The 25222-nt window shown below is 45.9% G+C and overlaps 1 protein-coding gene, 1 long non-coding RNA gene and 1 other non-coding gene across 3 annotated transcripts; 2 read left to right on the top strand and 1 right to left on the bottom strand.

The window, feature by feature from the left end:
- The first annotated feature begins 9506 nt into the window (after window positions 1-9506).
- On the top strand, window positions 9507-9580 carry trnae-uuc (transfer RNA glutamic acid (anticodon UUC)). Its single transcript has one exon. It is a non-coding gene; the product is annotated as a tRNA-Glu (tRNA).
- Window positions 9581-10043: 463 nt separating this feature from the next.
- Window positions 10044-11802, top strand: LOC140406461 (uncharacterized). The gene is made up of 2 exons (XR_011939157.1): window positions 10044-10318; window positions 11400-11802. It is a non-coding gene; the product is annotated as an uncharacterized lncRNA (long non-coding RNA).
- A 1707-nt stretch (window positions 11803-13509) lies between these two features.
- On the bottom strand, window positions 13510-14896 carry LOC140406456 (uncharacterized). The gene has a single exon (XM_072494496.1). The coding sequence runs from the start codon at window positions 14716-14718 to the stop codon at window positions 14116-14118; it is 603 nt and encodes a 200-aa protein (XP_072350597.1). The 5' UTR covers window positions 14719-14896; the 3' UTR covers window positions 13510-14115.
- Between the last annotated feature and the right edge of the window lie 10326 nt (window positions 14897-25222).

Raw genomic sequence — 25222 nt, 5'->3', positions numbered from 1 at the left:
ATTGAGTCTGCACCAACCCTCTGAAAGAGCACCCAGGCCCACTCCCCCAGCCTATCTCCATAACCCTGTAACCCCATCTAAACCTTTCAGATTCAGGGACAATTTAGCATGGCCAATCCACCTAACCATCACATCTTTGGACTGTGGGAGAAAACCGTGCACCCACAGGAAACCCATGCACTATGGGGAGAACAACCTCCACACAGGGCGGAACTGAACCTGGGGCCATGGCGCTGTGAGGCAGCAGTGCTAACCACTGTGCCGCACGAATAATATATGCAATAACAGAGCCCAAAAATAAATTAATAACAACACTTGTATTTAAAATGTGTTATATCCGGCTCGGACTTTAAGCGATCTCTTCATGTGAATGAATTGAAAACTATCATTAGAGCGGAGCTGCTGATTGGCTGATTGGCTGTTGCGGGGGAAATTTGCATACGCCGTTGTGCTCACCCTAACTTGAAGGTGTACCTGAGAAAGAGACCCTAGCTGTTCAAGTGAAGACAAGCATCCAACAGAGGTCAGTAGAGCGGAGCTGCTGATTGGCTGTTGCGGGGAAAATTTGCATACGCCGTTGTGCTCACCCTAACTTGAAGGTGGTTTGTGGAGGAGTTGTTGTCAAGTGACACTTAAACCCAAAACACTTCTTCACTCATCTAACCCCAAAAAAACAACCGCTTTAAAGATCAAGAGGAAGGCTCGACAGCAGGCAGAAGTAGAAAGAAGTTGAACTGTGATGTCACGGCCTGCAGGTAAGGGATTGGCTGGTGACTGGTAAGTAGTTTTTATTTTATTTTCCCTCAGGTATTATTGTGCGGGGCGCAGTGGTTGCTGAGTGAGTGCTTGCTGAGAAGGGGAGTGAATAACAGGTAAGCTCTTTCTTTCTTTTTCTTTTTTTATCTAAAGGGGATGGCAGCGAAGGTAGTGCAATGTTCCTCCTGCAGAATGTTTGAGGTGAGGGACGCCGTCAGTGTCCCTCCTGATTTCATCTGTGGGAAGTGCACCCATCTCCAGCTCCTCAGAAACCGCGTTAGGGAACTGGAGCTGGAGCTGGATGAACTTCGGATCATTCAGGAGGCAGAGGTGGTCATAGATAGAAGCTTCAGGGATGTAGTTACTCTGAAGAATAAAGATAAATGGGTGACGGTGAGAGGGGCTGGGAGGAAGCAGTCAGTACAGGGATCCCCTGTGGTCGTTCCCCTTAGTAACAAGTATACCGCATTGGACACTGTTGGGGGGAGGGGCCATACCAGGGGTAAGCCATGGGGTACAGGTCTCTGGCACAGAGTCTGCCCCTGTTGCTCAGAAGGGAAGTGGGGAGAGGAGTAGAGCATTAGTCATTGGAGACTCCATAGTTAGGGGGATAGATAGGAGATTCTGTGGGAACGAGAGAGACTCGCGGTTGGCGTGTTGCCTCCCAGGTGCCAGGGTGCGTGATGTCTCGGATCATGTTTTCGGGATCCTTAAGTGGGAGCAGCCCCAAGTCGTGGTCCACATAGGTACCAACGACATAGGTAGGAAAAGGGATAGGGATGTAAGACAGGAATTCAGGGAGCTAGGGTGGAAACTTAGATCTAGGACAAACAGAGTTATTATCTCTGGGTTGTTACCCGTGCCATGTGATAGCGAGACTAGGAATAGGGAGAGAGAGGAGTTGAACACGTGGCTACAGGGATAGTGCAGGAGGGAGGGTTTCAGAATTCTGGATAATTGGGGCTCATTCTGGGGTTGGTGGGACCTCTACAAACGGGATGGTCTACACCTGGACCAGAGGGGTTCCAATATCCTGGGGGGGGGAAATTTGCTAATGCTCTTCGGGAGGGTTTAAACTAGTTCAGCAGGGGCTTGGGAACCTGAATTGTAGCTCCAGTATACATGAGGTTGAGAGTAGTGAGGTCATGAGTAAGGTTTCAAAGTTGCAGGAGTGTACCAGCAGGCAGGAAGGTGGTTTAAAGTGTGTCTTCTTCAATGCCAGGAGCATCCAGAATAAAGTGGGTGAACTTGCGGAATGGGTTGGTACCTGGGACTTCGATGTTGTGGCCATTTCGGAGACATGGACAGAGCAGGGCCAGGAATGGTTTGTTGTTAACTTTGCCTTAATTCAATTGCTCTGTTTTATTACCTTTGCTCCTGAGTCGCCAGGTATCTTTATGATACCGCCACGTGGTTCAAGTCCGAGTAATGATCAATAATCCAACACACCGATTAGTAAGGTTTAAATCATAGCACATTTATTATACACAGTAATCGCTACTCATGCACAAATTCTATGTCTAAGCTACTTCTACAACTAACAGGCCTATACTTAACTTGAAACTGGCCCACCAGGTCAGGGAAACAAATGGCCTTTCATTCGGGTTCTGAGCCTGCGGGATTCGAAGTTGGTACAGATTGGTAGCTAGGAGCGCCTATCTCATAGAGCGCATTGAAGTAAGACTTACAGGTTCGATCTTCACTGCGCCAGTCATGGTCACTGTTGGTTCGTTGTTGCTGGGTGACCCGGGCAGGACGAAGAGCTGAAGAGGAGCTGCTGAAGCGTGAAGCTGGAGAGGACGTGGAGAAGACAGCGACTTGAACTTGGGGCTCAATTCTTATAGTTCCCAGGGGCTTCCCGCCTTTCGGGGCGGACCCTGTACCTGGTCCCAAGTGATTGGACTTTGTCCCAATCGCTTGGTTCGATTTTCTCCAACGCTGGAGCGGTTCCCTGATCGATGGGCGGTCTTGAGGTGCTCGTTCACCTCCTTTTGTATAGGCTTCTGCTGGCGCCGAAGAGTCTGGTTTTGCTTTATGTGTCTAAGTGTTGCTTATTGTTCCCGGGGATTGCTCATTAGTATGCAGGTGGCTGTTGTTTTGTTATGCTGATGGTTGCAGGTATCGATAGTGTCTGGCCTTTCCAGAGGTAAATACACAGCCAACCTGCAGCTGCTCGTTTTAGTCTTGTTGCCTGATTTTCCCATCGGCCTTTGCCGTTCGCCATTTTGAATCGGGAGTTGGCCATTTTAAGTGGCTACAGGTTGTTGCAGGTGCCGGGGTTTAGATATTCCAGTAAGCGCAGGGAAGGTGGTAAAAGAGGGGGAGGAGTGGCATTGTTAGTCAAGGACAGTATTACGGTGGCAGAAAGGACGTTTGATGAGGACTCGGCTACTGAGGTAGTATGGGCTGAGGTTAGAAACAGGAAAGGAGAGGTCACCCTGTTAGGGGTTTTCTGTAGCCTCCGAAAAGTTCCAGAGATGTAGAGGAAAGGATTGCAAAGATGATTCTGGATAGGAGCGAAAGCAACAGGGTAGTTGTTATGGGGGACTTTAACTTTCCAAATATTGACTGGAAACTCTATAGTTCGAGTACTTTAGATGGGTCCGTTTTTGTCCAATGTGTGCAGGAGGGTTTCCTGACACAGTATGTAGATAGGCCAATGAGAGGCGAGGCCATATTGGATTTGGTACTGGGTAATGAACCAGGACAGGTGTTAGATTTGGAGGTAGGTGAGCGCTTTGGTGATAATGACCACAATTCGATTACGTTTACTTTAGTGATGGAAAGGGAAAGGTATATACCGCAGGGCAAGAGTTATATCTGGGGGAAAGGCAATTATGATGCGATGAGGCAAGACTTAGGATGCATTGGATGGAGAGGAAAACTGCAGGGCATCGGCACAATGGAAATGTGGAGCTTGTTCAAGGAACAGCTACTGCGTGTCCTTGATAAGTATGTACCTGTCAGGCAGGGAGGAAGTGGTCGAGCAAGGGAACCGTGGTTTACTAAAGCAGTCGAAACATTTGTCAAGAGGAAGAAGGAGGCTTATGTAAAGATGAGACATGAAGGTTCAGTTAGGGCGCTCGAGAGTTACAAGTTAGCTAGGAAGGACCTAAAGAGAGAGCTAAGAAGAGCCAGGAGGGGACATGAGAAGTCTTTGGCAGGTAGGATCAAGGATAATCCTAAAGCTTTCTATAGATATGTCAGGAATAAACGAATGACTAGGGTAAGAGTAGGGCCAGTCAAGGACAGTAGTGGGAAGTTGTGCTTGGAGTCCGAGGAGATAGGAGAGGTGCTAAATGAATATTTTTTGTCAGTCTTCACACAGGAAAAAGACAATGTTGTCGAGGAGACTACTGAGATTCAGGCTTCTAGACTAGAAGGGCTTGAGGTTCATAAGGAGGAGGTGTTAGTAATTCTGGAAAGTGTGAAAATAGATAAGTCCCCTGGGCCGGATGGGAGTTATCCTAGGATTCTCTGGGAAGCTAGGTAGGAGATTGCTGAGCCTTTGGCTTTGATCTTTAAGTCATCTTTGTCTACATGAATAGTGCCAGAAGACTGGAGGATAGCAAATGTTGTTCCCTTGTTCAAGAAGGGGAGTAGAGACAACTCCGGTAACTATAGAGCCTTACTTCTGTTGTGGGCAAAATCTTGGAAAGGTTTATAAGAGATAGGATGTATAATCACCTGGAAAGGAATAATTTGATTAGAGGTAGTCAACACGGTTTTGTGAAGGGTAGGTCTTGCTTCACAAACTTTATTGAGTTCTTTGAGAAGGTGACCAAACATGTGGATGAGGGTAAAGCAGTTGATGTGGTGTATATGGATTTCAGTAAAGCGTTTGATAAGGTTCCCCACGGTAGGCTACTGCAGAAACCACGGAGGCATGGGATTCAGGGTGATTTAGCAGTTTGGATCAGAAATTGGCTAGCTGGAAGAAGACAAAGGATGGTGGTTGATGGGAAATGTTCGGACTGGAGTCCAGTTACTAGTGGTGGCCACAAGGATCTGTTTTGGGGCCACTGCTGTTTGTCATTTTTATAAATGACCTGGAGGAGGGTGTAGAAGGATGGGTGAGTAAATTTGCAGATGATACTAAAGTCGGTGGAGTTGTGGACGGTGCGGACAGATGTTACAAGTTACAGAGGGACATAGATAAGCTGCAGCACTGGGCTGAGAGGTGGCAAATGGAGTTTAATGCAGAAAAGTGTGAGGTGATTCATTTTGGAAGGAATAACAGGAAGACAGAGTACTGGGCTAATGGTAAGATTCTTGGCAGTGTGGATGAGCAGAGAGATCTCGGTGTCCATGTACATAGATCCCTGAAAGTTGCCACCCAGGCTGAGAGGGTTGTTAATAAGGCGTACGGTGTGTTAGCTTTTATTGTTAGAGCGATTGAGGTTCGGAGCCTTGAGGTCATGTTGCAGCTGTACAAAACTGGTGCGGCCCCATTTGGAGTATTGCGTGCAATTCTGGTCGCCGCAATATAGGAAGGATGTGGAAGCATTGGAAAGGGTGCAGAGGAGATTTACTAGAATGTTGCCTGGTATGGAGGGAAGATCTTATGAGGAAAGGCTGAGGGACTTGAGGCTGTTTTCGTTAGAGAGAAGAAGGTTAAGAGGTGACTTAATTGAGGCATACAAGATTATCAGAGGATTGGATAGGGTGGACAGTGAGAGCCTTCTTCCTCGGATGGTGATGTCTAGCACGAGGGGACATAGCTTTAAATTGAGGGGAGATAGATGTAAGACAGATGTCAGAGGTAGGTTCTTTACTCAGAGAGTAGTAAGGGCGTGGAATGCCCTGCCGTCAACACTAAGGGCTTTCAAATGGTCATTGGATAGACATATGGACGATAAGGGATTAGTGTAGATGGGCTTTAGCGTGGTTTCACAGGTCGGTGCAACATCGAGGGCCAAAGGGCCTGTACTGTGCTGTAATGTTCTATGTTCTATCACCCCGTTCGTAAACTCGTCAATCACATTGTTTGATAAAATTCTCAAGCTGAGAGCAGCGAAGGGACAATTATTGATTTAAGAATTTGAGTAGTGATGTTGTCTGAACCCACTGTTAACTCTGAGACCTTCTCCTCATAGCTGCCTGAGTCTTTTGGTGTCAACCTGAGCCAGAAGAACTGACAGATGATAAAGGGCCATTTGGAGCAAGATGCCCGCAATGACCATAAGACCATAAGACATAGGAGCAGAATTAGGCCACTCGGCCCATCGAGTCTGCTCCGCCATTCAAGCATGGCTGATATTTTTCTCATCCCCATTCTCCTGCCTTCGCCCATAACTCCTGAACCCCCTATTGATCAAAAATCTATCTGTCTCTGTCTTAAAGACCAGAGGACACCATCTCAGGCTAAATGGATGATCCTTTAAAACAGAGATGAGGAAGAATTTCTTCAGCCAGAGGGTGGTGAATCTGTGGAACTCTTTGTCGCAGAAGGCTGTGGAGGCCAAATCACTGAGTGTCTTTAAGACAGAGATAGATAGGTTCTTGATTAATTTAAAAAAAAATTAGAGTAGTCAATTCATTGTTTACAATTAAGCGGCAATTTAGCTTGTCCAATCCACCTACCCTGCACATCTTTGGGTTGTGGAGGTGAAACCCGCACAAACACGGGGAAAATGTGCAAACTCCACATGGGCAGTGACCCAGAGCTGGGATCGAATCTGGGACCTCGGCGCTATGAGGCCTAACCACTGCGCCACCATGCTGCCCAGGATCCTGATTAATAAGGGTATCAAGGGTTATGGGGAGAAGGCAGGAGAATGGGGATGAGAAAAATATCAGCCATGATTGAATGGCGGGTAGACTCGATAGGCCGCGTGGCCTATTTCAGCTCTTATATCTTATGGTCTTATTAGTGCAGCTGCTGCCAGACTTTACAGATGTTCTGACACGGCTGCAATGTAAAATAGACAGAGGGACAGACTGCTCCAATTACATCCCTTCATTAACTATAACAGAATAATAACATTGGGTTGGAATGATGAAAACGGGACGTGTGCGCGGCTTCAAGCCGATAATGCCGAGTTAGTGGTTTAATGGATGATTGACCAGAGCCCTAATGGGAAACACGGTCAGGTTCTCCCCCGTGATTATTTACTCAGTGCCAGTGATGAGATGGCATCACAGCCCCTTTTGCTACCAATATCTCTGAAACTGTGCACCCAGCTTCATTCAAACATCTGTATATTAATTAGGAGCATTTCCAGCTACGTCCAGTTGGTTTCAATGTGGGAAGTTCGAGTTCAGCACCGTTACATTCATAGAAACATAGAAAAAATGGGAGCAGGAGGAGGAGGCCTTTCGTCCCTTCAAGCCCACTCCGCCATTCAGTATGATCATGGTTCAACATCCAACTCAGGAGCCAAATTCCTCCTTCCCCCATATCTCCTTTGGTCCCTTAGCCCAAAGCGTTATATATAACTGCTCCTCGAAGCCATACAATGTTTTGGACTCAATTGCGGTAACGAATTCCACAGGCTTACCATCTTTGTGTGAAGAAATTTCTCCTCATCTCTGTCCTAAATCGATAACCTCGTAACCTCATACCCCTGGTTCTGGACAACCACCATTAGGAACATCTTTCCTGCATCTACCCTGTCCAGTCCTGTTAGAATTTTATAGGTTTCTATGCAATCCCCCCTTATTCTTCTGAACTCCATTGAATAAAATCCTAACCGATCTCTCCTCATACTTCAGTCCTGCCATCCCAGGAATTAGCCTGGTAAACCTTCGCTGCACTTCCTCTATAACAAGAACATCCTTCCTCAGATAAGGAGATCAAAGCTGCAGACAATATTCTAGGTGTTGCCTACCAAGGCCCTGTATAATTGCAGCAACACATCCCTGCTCCAGTACTCGATTCCTCTCGCTCTGAAGGCCAGCATGCCATTTGGCTTCTTTACCGCCTGCTGTACCTGCATGCTTACCTTCAGTGACTGGTGTATGAGGACACCCAGGTCTCATTGCACATTCCCCTCTTCTAATTTATGGCCATTCAGATAATAATCTGCCTTCTTGTTTTACAACCAAAGTGGATAACCTCGCAGTTATCCCAATTATACTGCATCTGCCATTCATTTACCCACTCACTCACCTTGTACAATTCACACTATAGGATCTCTGCATTCTCCTCACAGCTCACCCGCTCACCCAACTTGATGTCATCTGCAAATTTGGAAATATTACATTTTGTTCCTTCATCTAAATCATCAATATATATTGTGAATACTCGCCCAGATCAGAAAGGTTACACTGAGCCCAGTTCGACACGACAGCTTTCATAATAGACAGTCCCAAGTTATTGCGATTACATTCAGTGTTGGGAGGTTCAGTTACAGACGGACACATTGAGGAAGGTCAGGTATAAATAACGGACATAGGCGGTCCAGTTCACCATGGTTACTTTCACTTTAGTGCCCATCGCAGCTTCAATGAAGTGTTACTGCACAGAAGGAAGCCAATTGATCCATGGTGTCTGAACCGGCTCTCCAAATGAGAATCATGATTTAGGGCCATTCCCCTGCCTTTTAACCGCCCCCTATTCATTGTTGTCCATTCCCGCAGAAACGTGGCAGCCTCCACTGTGTCTGAGCTAATTCCACATCAGAAAGAAAGTCCTGAACATGTCCAGTTAATTGTGGTTAACTTGAGCTTGGGAGGAAAGTTCAGCAAGTCTCCGATCCATGTTCAGAAATCAGGTTAGTCCAGAGCCCCAGGGGGGGGGGGGGGGGGGGGGGTGGGGCGGGGGGGGGGGGGGGGGGGGACATCAGTGTGAGCGGATCCAATTCAGTGATAAGAAATCAGTGTGTCGATATCTATTTCAGTTTTATTAACGCGCACCACGCCCATTATAGCAACAGGTAACGGAGAAAAGGAAGCTTTTTTTTCTCTACAATTTACAGTTTGCCAATCTGCGGAGTGGGGGAGATTACATCCCCAAATATTAAATTGCTGTTTGGAATAACCTCTGGTTGCCTTCCTTAAGGTCTGAGCACATAATTTCCCTGAAGAAAAGCCGCTTTTTATGGGGTTTACTAGTCGTTGCCATCGGCCAGGTTAAATTACTTTGCTGAAGCCGGGTAGAGACACAGAGTTCTGCTGGCAGCGGGTAAATGGAGAGTTCGGGTAAAATCCTGCTGCATGTCCCTCTCTTACCCACTGTGGAGCCGGGGAAGAAATAATCTCATTCAAAACTTGTGGAAGTGTCACAAGGCTGTGAGATGACGTGTTGTGTTAATATTGCCTCATAATTACAGATGAGTAAGTTTTATTGTTCATGCCCAGTGTGAAGCAGGGGAGTTTGTATATGTTCAGCAAACGTGATAGTTTCACTTCAGAGAAAGATCAACAAAAATTGGAAACTATTCAAATTTTGATCAAAATTTAATTGCGAAAAAGATTAACTATCAATGTTTTCAAAAATTGAAATGAGTTATTTCCAATTACTGATGAATGTCCGCCGGATGTTGTGTTGTCAGTTTCACAGGGGCCACAGTGATAAGGTTGGTGGGTTTAGGAAATTGGAAGTTACACATGAGCAGCTTTTGGGACTATTTCACCTCACTGTCGATTTCATGTTACAGCGAACAACAATCGGTGTTGTGATTGGCTGAAGATGTCACTTCTGTTCATTCTAAAAATGTTATTTTGTATATTTCTCATCAAAAGTTCGAAATGAAAATAAAAGGTGAATGATATTCTGTAAACCCGGGTTAAAACTTTTCTTGTCAGTTTCCCTGGTGGTCTAGTGGTTAGGATTCGGCGCTTTCACCGCCGCTGATTCCGGGTTCGATTCCCGGTCAGGGAATGATGAATTATTGTTGTCCACCAAAACCTTCAATGAAGCTGAATTGCAGTTTCACAGAAAATAGCTCTGCCAGACTCAGTTCAATGACATTTGTCGTTTCACATCAGAGCTGAAAAAGTCACAAGTGCAGCAGGTGGAGAACAAATACAGAGGCAGGAAAAAACGGACAGTGATTGGCTGCAAATGGGAGAGATGTTGATGCAAGTGAAAATTTGGATGGTATTGGGCCAGATTTTATTGCTCACAGACACAAATATCTCCCAGATCTGGGTGCAAATCTCCAACGTGATGACAACAAGACGTCTAACTGAAAGTGTTCAGTCCATTGAGGTCACAGGAGCTGAATACAACAGAAGAAGCTCAAAGGATGTTCCACTGACTGAGGGATTGTGTAAATGCTGCTCGGAGGTTAAGTGAGCGGGGTATAATCTACCTGCATGTTTCTGAGCCTGTGCTCGGTGTATTGGGAGGTTTGCTCCTGGTTGGAGTGTCCCTGAGATGGGCAGTAACCCGCTGATTGAAGCTGCAGTCCCCGCGTTCTGCTGGCAGCGGGTGAATGGAGAGTTGGGGTAAAATCCTGCTGCTTGTCCCTCTCCCACCCACTGTGGAGCCGGGGAAGAAAGGATCTCATTCAAAACTTGTGGAAGTGTAAATATCCCATGGCTGTGAGATGACGTGTTCTGTTAATGTTTAACAACAAATCTGAACCAGGAAACTTTGCCTCATAATTACAGATGAGTAAGTTTTAATGTTTCTGCCCGGTATGACTCAGGGGAGTTTGTGCATGTTCAGCAAACGTGATAGTTTTACTTGAGAAAAAGATCAACAAAATTTTGGAAACTATTCAAATTTTGATCAAAACCTAATTGCGAAAAAGATTAACTATCAATGTTTTGGAATTTGAAATGTGATATTTCGAATTACTGATGAATGTCCGCCGGATGTCGTGTTGCAAGTTTCACAGGAACCACAGTCAGTGGCGGACCTACATTTTTGGGGCCCTGAAGCTTGAACTGTTATGGGGGCAATCAGCAACGGGGTCTGGGTAACCACTGTTATCTTCTTCAATGGGGTTGTTCCTCGACAGATCACCACAATTTCTTAAAACTTTAACCACTATATCTCAGATTTTGATTAAAATTGCTATACTGGATTATCTCACATGTCAAAGTCACTGGTGTGAATAAAAAAATCCTATGCTTATAGTTTTCGAGTTCTGGTGGGATGAAAATTAGGGAAATGTTATATACATGCATGATGCATCTTAGAATGATGAAATAAAACATAGAAAAGACCACGGTCAATATAATCTTTTATTTTAGACACCTATGAGAATACATACTACATGAAGCACATTTTACAAAATACTCTTTTTTCTGTTTTTTCTAGCAACATATTTACGTACAGCTTTGTCATATGAGAGCTTCCTTGCAATGTTATTTTCTAGAGACAATATGCATAAAGAATTTAAGCGCTCTTCAGTCATGGTAGACCAAAATTTGTTCTTTATAAATGATAGCTTTGAAAAATTCCGTTCTGCTTCATAGCTCGTGATCTGCTTCATAGCTCGTGATAGGCATTGTAAAGTACAGCTTAAGCACAGTAGTAATATTGAGGAACACTTCAATGAGGTGTTGCTCACAAATAAGCTGAAGAACTTGTGCGCATTGCATTTTAGATGGCGTGTTTGCTTCTGTGTGCTGGGATTTCCTAAGGTGCAAATATTCTTTGAACTGATAACACTTGTTTACTAATTTGTGGTCAATATCATCTTTGTAATACGATATTATAAGTTTAATACTGTCCTCATCAATTTCAGAATCGTTCACCATTCTGAGAGGAACTCTAACCTTTTCGCAATCTGCTCATATGGGTCAATCCTCTTGCGTAACTGGATTATCAAGCAGCCATAGAGTTGATATAGAACTTCTACCCTAAATTTGTAAGCTCCTCTCAAAGAAGCAATACCACTTGTTCCATCTCAAAATTTCCTTGTAACAATGCGTTTGGAAGAATCAGAATAACTTGTGTGATATCTTCACACTAACCTTTTGCTTCTGATTCATAGTGTGCAATCCTATCGGCTGAATTTTCTCTGAGTTCTTTAACAAACGAAAGTAAAGATGATAGCAGAAGATAACCTTCAAATACATGTCTATAATGAACATTGGTGCTGTGAGACCTGTGCCACTGACTCTACAATAAACACTGGTACAGTGAGACCTGTATCTCTGACTCTATAATGAACATTGGTACAGTGACACCTGTCTGTATAATGTTTCACCGGATACATTGTGGTTTGCTCTCACGCACAGGACTGCAAAGGTTTTTTTTCTTTTGTCTGTTTATCATTGATTGTCAAGTGCAGCAATCATAACATGTTACGGCAAACCTGAAAACTCATGAAACAAAAGCAGAGGCTGCATGGGCTACCGTACACACTCACAACATCCCAAGTGCCGGAGAGCAAAATGAAATATGTGCATTCAAAAACATATCTCGGCATATTGGAGCTGACAGCACAGGACCAGGGTGTCAGCACAGCACATCGCACTGGTGTACGAATTAGACAGCAACAGAGAGTTCTGCTGGTAAAAACTGAGTTGAAGGCTGGGAGAGTGAAATAGCAAACCGGCAAAGGGGGGCATCTGAATTCACACCGTGAGTTCCCAGGCTGAGTGAGCTTTGCGTTTCAAAGAAGGCAGAGAAAGGGCCTTGGGACAGAATGTATCAACACTATGGCTGAAGACAAAACTAGCAAAGCAGGGCGCCAGTGTTTGTGCTGAGGTTTGGAGCCAGCTCTTTCTCATTCCTCCGATACACAGCTGCAAAATATGTGACCCGAGTGAAATTGACCAAGTGAAGAGTGCATGAGGGGAGAGCAGTCCCGTGAGCCAGGCCACATCAGCATTCTTTGAATACCCAATCACACACACACTGGCATTAACCCAAACACTTACGCGGGGTGACACTCTTCATCGAGACACAGCTACATTAGGAAGAGGAGGCAAATTTTGATCCTCAGCATTTCCTGATCGCATTTTTGCAGCAGAATAATCACTTTCCTTTTAACCTGGGACCCAGCACTGACTTATCTGCTTTAGTGATGTCCTGCCAATTAATTTAAGACTGCCTTGTAAAGTCGCTTCTGGGGCCCCTCTGGGATTAGGGGCCCTGAAGCTGAAGCTTCATTAGTCTCATAGTAGATCCGCCCCTGCCCTGAGAGGATCAACGTTAGGGTTCGTTTGGAGGTGGCAGCCGTTTATCGACTTCTTCAGAGAAAACTAAACTGTCAGCAGAGGCAATAAAGGGGAGGGTGGGGGTGATGGGATAGGGGGGGGGGGGAAGTGTTAGGCTATTTTGTGTCCAGATAAGGCGGGAGCAGTGGGAGATGGAGGCATGTTTACACACTGAACTATGTTTACATTTGTATTGCTTATTGTTATAAAAGCATAAATGCCTTAATAAAATATTTTTAAAACTTTGCCCCTCGCACCTTAAGCCTATGTCATCTGGTAATTGACTTTACCAACCTGGGAAAAAGCTTCGGACTATCCACTCTGTCCGTGCCACTCAGAATTTTGTAAACTTTTATCAGGTCGTCCCTCATCCTCCATCACTCGAATGAAAACAATCCGAGTTTATCCAACCTCTCCTGACAGCTAATACCCTCCAGGCCAGGCAACATCCTGGTAAACCTCCTCTGTACTCTCTCCAAAGCCTCCACATCCTTTTGGTAATGTGGTGACCAGAATTATAGGCAATATTCCACGTGTGGCCTAACTAAGGCTCTGTACAGCTGCAGCATGACTTGCTCAATTTTCATACTCAATGCCCCGACCAATGAAGACAAGCATGCCGCCTGCCTTCTTAGCTCCTTATCCACCTGCGTTGCCACTTTCAGTGGTATGTTTATTATAATTTCCCAATCTACCACAGACAACTTGCCCCTCATACCATGACAGTTTCCTTCTGCGAGAAACACCCAGATAAATTAGACAGAAGAACCATGTAACCACCATAGCCCATCTTCATGGCAACGTGGCTGCTTTGGGAACTAAATATCTTCCAACGTGCAAACATCTTTTCATTCTGTGCTCCTCGTCAAACTTGGAACCAGGTAATCGCAACTAGCCTCAAAAATGGTCAGCCCACCGGAGGCAGAGGTGTTAGACCGGCCAGTCCAGCAGAAAGAAACCCTCCAATCATCACCATTCACCAGATGGCAGAATGAACAAAATGCAGTCCTGGATGTCAGTGAGAGCAGAAACAATAACAACGGAGCCAACATCTGTAATTTATTGTGAACTTGTTGGAGTCACAACACGTGTGATGAATCACAAAACCCTTCCCCACATTGAGAGCAGATGAATGGTCTCTCCCCAGAATTAACTCGCTAGTGTCTCCGTAGTTGGGACGGATCATTGAATGTCTCCCCTGCTCAGAGCAGGTGAATGGCCTCTTCCAGGTGTGAATTCACTAGTGTTCCTGCAGGGTGTATGGATATCTGAATCCCTTCTCTCACTAAGAGCAGGTTAACGCCTTCTCCCTGTGTGAACTCGCTGGTGCCTCTGCAGGTTGGATAACCGAGTGAATCCCTTCCCACACTGAGAACAGGTGAACGGCCTCTCCCCTGTGTGAACTCGCTGATGTGTCCACAGGATCGATGAAGTAATAAATCCCTTCTCACACTGAGAGCAGTTGAACGGCCTCTCCCCAGAGTGAACACGCTGGTGTTTCCGCAGGTGGGATAACCGAGTGAATCCCTTCTCACAATGAGAGCAGTTGAACGGCCTCTCCCGAGTGTGAACTCGCTGGTGTCTCTGCAGGGCGGATAACTGAGTGAAGCCCTTCGCACACTGAGAGCAGGTGAACGGCCTCTCCCCAGTGTGAATTTGCTGGTGTGTCCGTAGGTTGGATAACCAAGCGAATCCCTTCTCACACTGACAGCAGGTGAACGGCCTCTCCCCAGTGTGAACTCGCTGGTGATTCCGCAGGGTGGATAACTCAGCGAATCCCTTCTCACACACAGAGCAGGTGAACGGCCTCTCCCCAGTGTGAATGCGCCGATGAACCTCCAGCTGAGATGGGACCCTGAATCCCTTCCCACAGTCTCCACATTTCCACGGTTTCTCCATGTTTTGGGTGTCCTCGTGTCTCTCCAGGTTTGACTATCAGTTGAAGCCTTTTATTTCTCACAAATATTCTCCTTCGAGATACAAAGTCCGGTGATATTCAGTTCCAAGGAATTGAGAGACTCAGCCAGATTGAGACGTGAAGTATGAGATTTCTGTCTGTAATTCCTCCTCTTCTAATATCCTGTAAAAACAATTTACAAAAGACATCACTGTCAGTACAGGACAGAAATTCAGAACAGAAAGTTCCAGTTTCTAGAGAACATTCTTTCCTCTCTCATTCCCCAAAAGCTGTAAATCTCCGTCCCACACACTCTCCCTCCATTCTCACTCTGCTGTAGCTAATATTCATCCTCCCAATTCTCCTGACGGTGCTGATTCAGGCTGATTGACAGATCCATGCTCACTGCTTCCTGTCCTGAACACAGAGATCATAACAAATACGAGCTGCAGTTGGCCATTCGGCCCATCGAGCCTGCTCATCTATTCTGTAGGATCATTGGCCGATCTATGTCAGCGACATTCTCCGTGTTATTGACCAGAGGCTGAGTGTGCTGACTCAATATCTGTGAGCTCATGAAGCCGAGCTGTAAAACACCATGAAGAGGCTCGATGATCCGGAGGAGAGAATCCTGAACGTTGAGCAAGATGCCTCCTCGGCGGAGGCACAAATTCAATCCTTGGAAACCGGCCAAGTGATGTGGGGGACTCCTGGAGAACTTGGAGAACCGAGGGTCAGAGAAAGAACATTCGAGTCGTCGGCCTGCCAGAAGGTGTGGAGGGTGAGGCTCCCGTTCAGTTCTTCGAGGACCGGCTGCCACGTTTTCTCAAGCTGGATGTGAAGCCTGGGTGTTTCAAATTAGAAAGGGCATCGGATCCTTTCTTTGAGGCCGAGGGACAGTTTTCATCCCAGGCCTGTAATCATTCACTTCCACAACTTGAAAGATTACCAGAGGGTCCTGGAGAAGGGTCAGGTGAGGTGAGACCTGGCTCCCACCTCACCTTACAGTAAATTATGTCGCTTTATCCTGTGACCCTGAAAATTGTATCCGACAACTCCGTCAAGTCTTTCGATAATCCGACTACTGCATTGGCCTTCGCTAAATCCATGAAACGCCTGAATTTGGAGGAATGGTTTGCAGCTCGGACTAACACGGGCTCTAATCCGGACTCTTTCCTATCATGGTGTTGTTGTCTGAATTTGTTATATTTTATCCTGTTGAAGGGAGTTGTTATTCTGTGAGCGCCGACTGAATGTCTTCTTCTCCTCAAGTGTTGCAGGGACTCGGATTATCTTATCTAGGGTCGTGTCTTTCTATTATTATCCAAGCGTTAACCATGGCAGAACCGAGTGGTGCCATTGCCAAAGGGTGGGTGGTGGTGGATGCAGGTCTTCATGGGTGGGTCTAAAATGCGGGATGGACATTCAATCCCCATTCCCTTGTTGGCCCTTTTCTTCTCCTCATTTTGGAGAAGGTATCCTGAGGGTAACGACAGTCTGGCCGTGGGGTTAATCCTCCGGGTCCTCAGTCTTGTTGAGAAATGTCCCCTTGGATCTATTGTGGTGGTTATTCTTTTGTATTTTTGTTATTATGGGAGGGTTTATGTGTTGTTGACTTTATCCTACTCTGGTACAGATGGGGTTATCATCAGTGAAAGGAGCAGTTTGGGGAGACTTTGGTGCCTCCGATGTAAAGTGAGTTGGAGGAGGGGGTAATGGGGGCACGCTCGATTATAGGTGAAAATCTGTTCCTGTTCTCTCTGTCGCCTAACTAATGGCGGACGTAAATCTGCAAATTTTCTCAGGAAATTTACGGGGCATCCATCACCCTATCAGAGGGAAAAAGATCCTCTCCTTTCTTAAGGAGAAAGTCGACATAGCTTTATTATAGGAAACTCATCTGGATGATGAGGAATACTTTAAATTGAGGCAGGATTGGGTGGGCCACGTTTTTTGCCTCCGTTTCGTCAAGTAGCAAGGGTGTGGCAATGCTTATTAATAAAAATATCACTTTTAAGGTTGAAACCTGCACCAAGGACAAAGGAGGTAGATATGTGATAATTAGAGGTTCGGTGAATGGAGGTGTTGTTTCAATAATGAATGTTTATGGATCCCCGAATTGCTCCCCCGAGTTCATTATAAAGGATTTTGCAGTTAGCTTCAATTAACTCTTTTGTGGTTGGTGACTTCAATTGCCACTTAAATCCTCTGGTAGATAAGCTCCCGGTTACCACCAACATCCCCACGCTGCAGGCCTGGGCGTTGGCCTTGGCTTGTAATTTGATGACTGTAGGAATTTCAGAATTTTTGTATTCTGGGGATTTGGCGCAGTAAGGGCTAAAAGCCTGAGTTAGTGTGTGTGACTGCTGCAGCCATGTTTCTAAAAGAAATCCTAGTTTGAAAGACAACTGGGTTCTGGAGCCAGAGGTGCAATTAAAGCATCGTACAAAGCGTGGGCTCATGGTAAGTTGTTTGGATGAAGGGGATTCCCTGTGGAGTTAATTAGATATCAGCTTGGTAAGATGATGTCAGTTCTGGGAGGAGCCACGGTATCAGGCGTTTTGCATGCAAGAAGTGTTTTAGTTGAGAATTAGTTCAAGATATGAGCAGAGGTCAAGCATCTCAGTTCAGTCTGGAGCTAGATTCGCAGTTTATTTCCAAGCAGTTCAGAAGGTGAGCTGAAACAAGCTCACGTAGGCAGTAGGTAGCATAGTGGTTAGCATAATTGCTTCACACCTCCAGGGTCCCAGGTTTGATTTCCGGCTGGGTCACTGTCTGTGCGGAGTCTGCACATTCTCCCTGTGGCTGCATGGGTTTCCTCCGGGTGCTCCGGTTTCCTCCCACCATCCAAAGATGTGCGGGTTAGGTGGATTGGCCATGCTAAATTGCTCTTCGTGCCCAAAAAGGTTAAGTGGGGGTTATGCTGATAGTGTAGATGCGTAAGCTGGAGTAGGGTGCTCTTTGTAAGGGCCGGTGCAGACTCGATGGGGTGAATGGCCTCCTTCTGCACTGTAAATTCTATGGTCTATGGTCTAAGCTGAAACAACTTCCCAAGTTTCTTCATGGTTCTGACAGGATTGAGACCTTGTCTTTTAAGTGGTGACACAAGATCTCTCTCAAAGAACATCTGTGTAACGCAGGTATTGCTGAGGGCTAACTGTGTTTAACGGTGGATTGAGAGCTGAGATGTGTTTTTGCTGTTTGAGTGGGAATAAAGGGAGCAGTTAACGGTATTGATTAGCATTGTTTAAGGACTAATTGTCAGCGGTTTCCTGGTGTGGTGCTAAATTTATTTTAATATTGTGTCAGTAATAAAGTTTGTTTTCATACAGCATGGCCCTATTTTTTGTAAAATCACTCCTGGAGTGAGGTATACTTTCCTCACTGTCTTACAAAACACAAATAAAATATTGGGGTTTGTGTCCAGTATCCGAGCCACTGTTGGGGTCTGGTCCGGGATCATAACAGTGAGGAGGTGGGTTATGTGGATGTTTAGAGAACTTTGTACCCGAGAAGCAGAGATTTTACGTTCTTTCCAGCCCCACAGCAATGTCAGAGTAGAATCGACGACTTCTTTGTGCCGAGGATGATCCTCCACCTGGTGTCCACTTGCACCACAGGGAGCATCGTAATCGCAGACCTTCCCCCGTTTGTCTGGAGTTTCTGCTCGAGGGCTCACCCCCAGGTCGAGAATGTGGAGGTTTGGAGCCTCCCCGAGTTCATTTATTATGCACTTTCAGGAAGAGTTTGAGTTCTTCCTTTTGGTTAACTCGACCCCTGGGATTTCCCCCTCCATTTTGTGGGAGACGTGTAAAGTTTATGCTCGGGGGATGATCATTTCTCACACTGCTAATAAAAGGTGCAGGATGCTGGAGAACCAGCGGCTTCTGGAGGTTTGTTTGGCGAAGGTGGAGGAGAATCATCGACGCAGTCACACTGGGGAGAGGCCGTTCACCTGCTCTCAGTGTGGGAAGGGATTCACTCAGTTATCCAGCCTGAAGAAACACCAGCGAGTTCACACTGGGAAGAGGCCGTTCACCTGCTCTCGGTGTGGACAGAGATTCACTCAGTTATCTAACCTGAAGTCACATCAGCGAGTTCACACCAGGGAGAGGCCATTCCCCTGCTCCCAGTGTGGGAAGGGGTTCACTGAGTTATCCGGCCTGAAGAAACATCAGCGGGTTCACACTGGGGAGAGGCCGTTCACCTGCTCTCAGTGTGAGAAGGGATTCACTCAGTTATCCAGCCTGAAGAAACACCAGCGAGTTCACACTGGGGAGAAGCCGATCACCCCGCGGTGAGGGAAGGGAACGCTTGATTCATCGCACCTGCTGAGACACCAACAAGTTCACGAGTGATTACAGGGGTTGGATTCTGCTGTTATTGTATCTGCTTCAATTACATCCAGGACTGAATTTTGTTCATTCTGACAGTTGGCCAATGGGGATGGTCGCAGGGTTTCTTTCTGCTGGACTGGCCGGTCTCACGGCTTTGCCTCCGGTGGGCTGACGCTCTTTGAGCCTTGTTGCAAATTCCTTGTTTCAAATTTCACAAGGGTCAGAGTGAAGGGGTGTTTGGAAGTGAGCCGAAAATTAGTTTGCATTTCTGTTTGGATCCTATCAAATTATACCACATTGCCATGACGATGGGCCCTGGTGGTTACATGCTTTTGTTTAATTTATCTGAGTTTTCTTCTGTGAGAAACACCATCAGGGTATGAGGGGCAGGTTGTCTGAGGGGGACTGGGAAACCACATTAAATGGTATGATGGGAGTCAGGCAATAGCTAATATTTAAGGAATTATTATATATCTGCTGGGGGGGGAGGGGAGGGGAGGTCAGTTAGTTCAGTTGTCTGGATGGCTGGTTCACGATGTGGAGTGACTCCAATAGCAGGGGTTCAACTGTCGTACTGGCTGAGGTTATCCATGAAGGGTCCACCTTCTCAACATTGTCCCTCGCACGAGGCCCTCTCTCCCTCTATTTCACTTTCTCCCTCCCCCTTGCCGGAACTTTGGCGCCTCTCATTTCTCATATATACACCAACTATAGATTCCTTTTGGGAACTGAAATCCAACAGGAAAAGTGATACAACCGTTGCGAACAAGGAAAGTTAAATAGTAGTAAGCCTGAGGATTGGGAACTTGTTTTAGAATTCAGCAAAGGAGGATCAAGAAACTGATAAAGAGAAAATAGAATATGAGAGCAAACTGGTGAGAAACATAAAAACTGACTGGAAAAGCTGCTATAGGAATGTGAAGAGGAAAAGAGAGGATGCAGAGGAGATTTACAAGAATGGTATCAGGGATGAGGGACTTCAGTGAGTTGGAGAGACTGGAGCATCTGAATTTTCTCTTTTTAGATCAAACAGGAATTAGGGTTGGGAATGGGGCCAATGGGCCCATTGAGTCCATGCTGGCTCTCTGTAGATCGAACCATCGCCTTGTTCTATCCCTGTCATTTTATTTCCCTCAGGTCCCCATCCAATTTCCTTTTGGAAACATTCCATCATCTCTGCTTCTACCCCCATCGTAGGGAATGGGCTCCAGATGTTTACCAATTTCTTTAAATGCAAACGGGTTTCAGAGAGCACAGAAGAAGGCCATTCTACCCATCATTCCCATTAATCCCAGTACCCTGATGGTTTATAATTCTTTCCAGAGTGTGTCCAGTTCCATTTTGAAAGCTCTCGTTGAATTTAATTCTGTCGTGGTTCCCCAGGACGACAATTCGTGTATACCGATTAAAACAGAGAGTCTGAACAGCGATCTTCCAAGCAGTGGACTTTATTCACCTAGCACAAGAGAATAAAATCGGGATGTCCGGAACAATCCGATGAGCCCTCAGGCTTACAGTCTTTTTATGTACATTTCAGCTCCGTATCTCAAGGTTCTTATCTTTCTTATCTTACTTTACAGCCGGACCTTGCTTTGGCCACTATTGTTTTTGGTTGACTTTTATCTGTCTTATTCAAGATTGGTCGCTTCCTTTTTCCTCTCTTTGTCTCTTAAACCATGGTGGTTATAACTCTTGCCCTTATCTACACTTTTCTGCTTGTGCAACAATCGTGGTTTAGCTGACTTAGGCCGAATGTGTAGGAAACATCTGCTTACTTTATTCTTTCTTGTTTATTATGGTTAACTACTAAAGTGAGCCACTAAGCAGTATTCACTGTTTTCCCAAGTGACTATTATTTGCTTTTGTTAATTAGTAATTGCTAAGCTACTTTTCTGGGTCTTCTGCTTTAATCATATCAACTATACTTGATTACATTAGGTCGTCTATTCTATGTTTGATTACGTTAATTCACACAGGGTTACTCTAAATTACATCAGGTTACATAGGTCACACATCCATTTCACTACTTACCTAACTCTACTTTATTATTTCACTAAAACCTATGATTCTGCATGCCATATCTAGCTTATACAATATCTAGTACAAATTCCCAACATGTCCCCCCTTTGAGGCTATCTCCTAGCCTCATCTCAATTACCAAGCTCAAATAACCCCTCGCTTGATCCCATTCGCATTTTTATTTTAATCACTCTTTGCAGGCAATGTGGAGGAGCCGAATACTTTGGTCAGGGATCAATGCCCCTGTTATAAATTTATCATAATGTGTTTATCCAGATTCTGATTCTCGGGTTGCTCCCCCAGGTTGCCTGCTCCTGACAGTCATCAGCCAAAAACCTTCCCACTCTTGTCGAGGGAAGGGAAAAAGACTGATTCCTGTGTACAGACTAAGTTCTCTTGGTCCCCCGCGGCTTTCAGCAAGGTGCGTATCGTTGTCACCAGACGATCTTCCACAACCGCAGTTAGTGTACAGAGTGACGAGTTTCAACTTCAACCAAGGTCATGGTAAATTCACTCAGCGGGGGCGGCTCAAAGTTTCCCCATTCCTCTGTTTTTCGTCTTGAACGTGAGTTGCTTATCACACGAGTCACCATCTGCCATGCTGCCACCCTGGTAAGGAAGGATCTCAGGACGGGTAGAAAGCAACAAAATATTAATCCCAAAATGATTATTGTTGTGACTGCTATAGCTCCGGCCTTGGCAAACCATGCCCCCCATTTTCCGAACATTCTATCCAACCAACTCCATACCCCCTGTCCAAACCCAGCATTTTCTTTCATTTCTGTCGCAAGATTCTTTAACTTATTCATGGCTTGTGTAAACGACCCCTCTGGACTAGTGTTATTAGGGATAAATGTGCAACACTGATCCCCAAACATAACACACACACCTCCTTTTTCTGCTAGGAGCCAATCTAGTGCCTGACGATTTTGCCACGCCATTTTGCTGGTAGCATCCAACTGCTCTCCTAAAGCCGCCAGGGCATCATTTGAATAATTAATAAACCTCTGCTGATTATAATAAATGTAATTGATCCACTCAGTATTCTTGTTGGGTGAGATCCAAAAAAAGATGGATTCAAACCCCGCGGCTATTTCACTCCTAGCTTTGAACTCATTCGGGATGCCTCGGGGCTGCCCAATTGCATCCAGTTTTACGTTAGGGTCAAGGGTATATGCCCTCTTAGCTCTATGTGATTTAATGCTATCTTCCACTGGTAGTATCATAGTGCTCTGGGCCAGCATAACTCGGGCACACAGTCCATGCCAATCTGGTGGTAAACGAGCCAGCAGCCCTTTTTCCGGGCCACAAAGCCACCAGAGATCGGCCAGTTGATTTGATTGATATTCCAATACATAGGGAGGGGGTGGCATTCCCCCTGTTATGTTGGCATTAGCAGGGTTGAGCAGGCCACGGATGTCGGATATGTCCCAAATCCGTTCACACTGTCCTGTGTAGTTCCCCAAATTACTTCCCGTGCTATCTTCCCTCCAATAGCAATCTTGGACTCGTAAGTTGGGTTTTACCTGCCATTCCTCTGGGGCCGCATCCATTGCCGGTTTTGGCCATATTGGACACTCGCGGGCCACATGGGAGGAGAGATGTTTTGCCCCAGCACGTAGGATACATTCGAATTGACACCTCGGCATTTTCCCCTTACAAAGGTTATCACATGCGTTTCCTGAACAGTTTATTGTGTTATACTTGTAAGTTCGATTCTTGTGTGTATATATCCGTGGGATTGTGCTATATGTACGACACATTTCCTTTTTCCATTTGAGTATCATGGTCCAACAGTCTCCTGATCCCCACGGTATATCAGCTACCTGGGTGCGTGGTTTTTCTGCCGCACATATCACACAATCTTTCCCATTATTATTTTGCTTACCAGTATACGCAGCCCATTTCCACCAGATGTTTGTCTGTGCTTTCTCCCATACAGTATCTGTGCTTGCTGACCGTTTACGTCTGGCTTGTTTTAACACTCCACCTCCCCGAATCTGCACCCTTATGGTCTCTTTACCCCACTTTCCGTTGTCATGGGTCAAGGAAGTCCTCAAAGGAAATAGTTTCCAAGTCCCAGGTGGGGAATGAGGGCCCCTCCCTGTTCTCACCTCCCTCGGCACCTTGACTAACAGGCCCAGGCTGGGCATTTGTATCATCAGCCAGCTCATGCACAGAACCACTTTCATCATCGTCCACTCCTCCTGGTCTACTTTGACTCGGTTCCTCCTCCCCACGAGTCTCCTCGTGTTGCTCTATCTCTTCCTCGCTGCTACTTCTATCCGCACCGGCACCGTCTTCAATCTCCCTTCTCTCCCCTACCCCTGTTACCGTTCTGGTACAATGGTTCAAGTGATACCACAGTGTGCTGCCTTCGACTTGCAACGCCGTGGGAGACACTTTAGTGACTTCAAACGGTCCTTCCCGTCTCGGTTCGTTCCAACGTCTCCGGAACTTCCTGATGTATACTTGATCTCCAGGTCTGATCTGGTGTTCTGTTGCAGGGCTCTCCTCCTCCTTGGCCTTTTCCTGTTCAAATATAGTTCTATGTATAATAGTTAATTGTCGTACATACTCTCTTGCGTCCTGATCTAAACATTCCAGCGCGGGGCCCCCTGCTCCCCTGATCTTTGGTACCGGCATTACTCTTCCTGTCATCATTTCATGTGGGCTCAAATGTGTGACTCTGTTCTCCTGACTCCTGTATTGCATTAAAGCCAATGGCAGAGCATCCATCCAGTTTTTTCCTGTCTCGCTGCAAATTTTGCTTATTTTAGCCTTAAGGGTTCCGTTCGCTCTTTCCACCATTCCTTGGGATTGAGGATGATACACACATCCAAACTTCTGCTTTATTCGGAGCGCTGAGAGCGTCTCTCTCAGTGCCCTTCCTATAAAAGCAGACCCATTATCTGAACTTAATTGCATGGGTATGCCAAATCTTGGGATAATTTCTTTTGACAGGAAGTTAATCACCGTTCCAGACCCTTGATCTTTGGATGGTGTTGCTTCTATCCATCTGCTGAATCTATCAATAATCACTAGCATGTATCTTTTCCCCCTCACCACCTTTCCCATATCTACATAGTCCATGCATAGATGTTGAAATGGTCCTTCGGGAATGGGTATATGCCCTATTGGGGCAGTAATGCCCTTCCTGATATTATTCTGAGCACACACCTCACACTGACTTAGTATGTAATCAATTGAGTTTTGCAGGTATGGTGACCAGAATCCTTCTTTCTTGATCTTTCTAGCCACCTCTCCTCTGGCACAGTGGTCCACTCCATGTGCTTCGCTGATTAGTACGGTTAGTAATGTTGTGGGTGCTATGACCAATCCCTCCCCATTTCTCCATACTTGGTCATGCTGTCCTTGTATTGCTCCTCTATCTTTCCACATTGTCTTTTCAGCTACAGGGGCTTCCTCCTGTAACTGTGCCACATCGTCTAAAGTGATTTGAGGTTCGATATTCCCCACACCTGGCCCTGGGTGTGGCCTTGCTATCTCTACTGGGGCTATTGTAGCCTCAATGTATCCTGACGCTTCTTTAGCTGCCTGGTCTGCTTTGGTGTTTCCCTGTGTAATGCTATCCGTCCCCTTTTTGTGCGCCTGACACTTAATTATGGCTAATTCTTTCGGACCCATCATGGCCCTTATTAAAGCCCTAATTTGACCTTCGTGGTGTATTGGCCCTCCTCCACTTTTCATAAATCCCCTCTGCTTCCATATTGCCCCAAACAGGTGGCAGACCCCGTGGGCATAGGCCGAATCAGTATAAATTTCCACCGCTTCTCCGTTTGCTAACTCACATGCTCTGGTCAGTGCTTCAAGCTCCGCTAACTGGGCTGAGCATGGCTGCTCACATTCTTTTGCCTCTATTACCTCAAATGATTTCCCTTTCTGTTCAACTACTGCATAGCCAGCATGATTTCCCCTATGATCCCTACAACACGAACCATCAACGTACAACGTCCTCTTCCCTTCTGTGCTTAAGCTATCTGCCTTCAAGTCTTTCCTCAGTTTCATAAACGCTCTTGTCTCTCTTACACACTCATGCTCCTCTCCCTCATGTGGTAATGGCATATAGTCAGCTGGGTTGGCCCTATTACACTTCACTATCGTAATGTCCGGGAATGTGGTCAGCATT

The sequence above is a fragment of the Scyliorhinus torazame genome, unplaced genomic scaffold, assembly GCF_047496885.1.
Source record: "Scyliorhinus torazame isolate Kashiwa2021f unplaced genomic scaffold, sScyTor2.1 scaffold_546, whole genome shotgun sequence".
NCBI classification, from domain to species: domain Eukaryota; kingdom Metazoa; phylum Chordata; class Chondrichthyes; order Carcharhiniformes; family Scyliorhinidae; genus Scyliorhinus; species Scyliorhinus torazame.
This window is presented reverse-complemented; position numbering and strand designations above follow the sequence as displayed.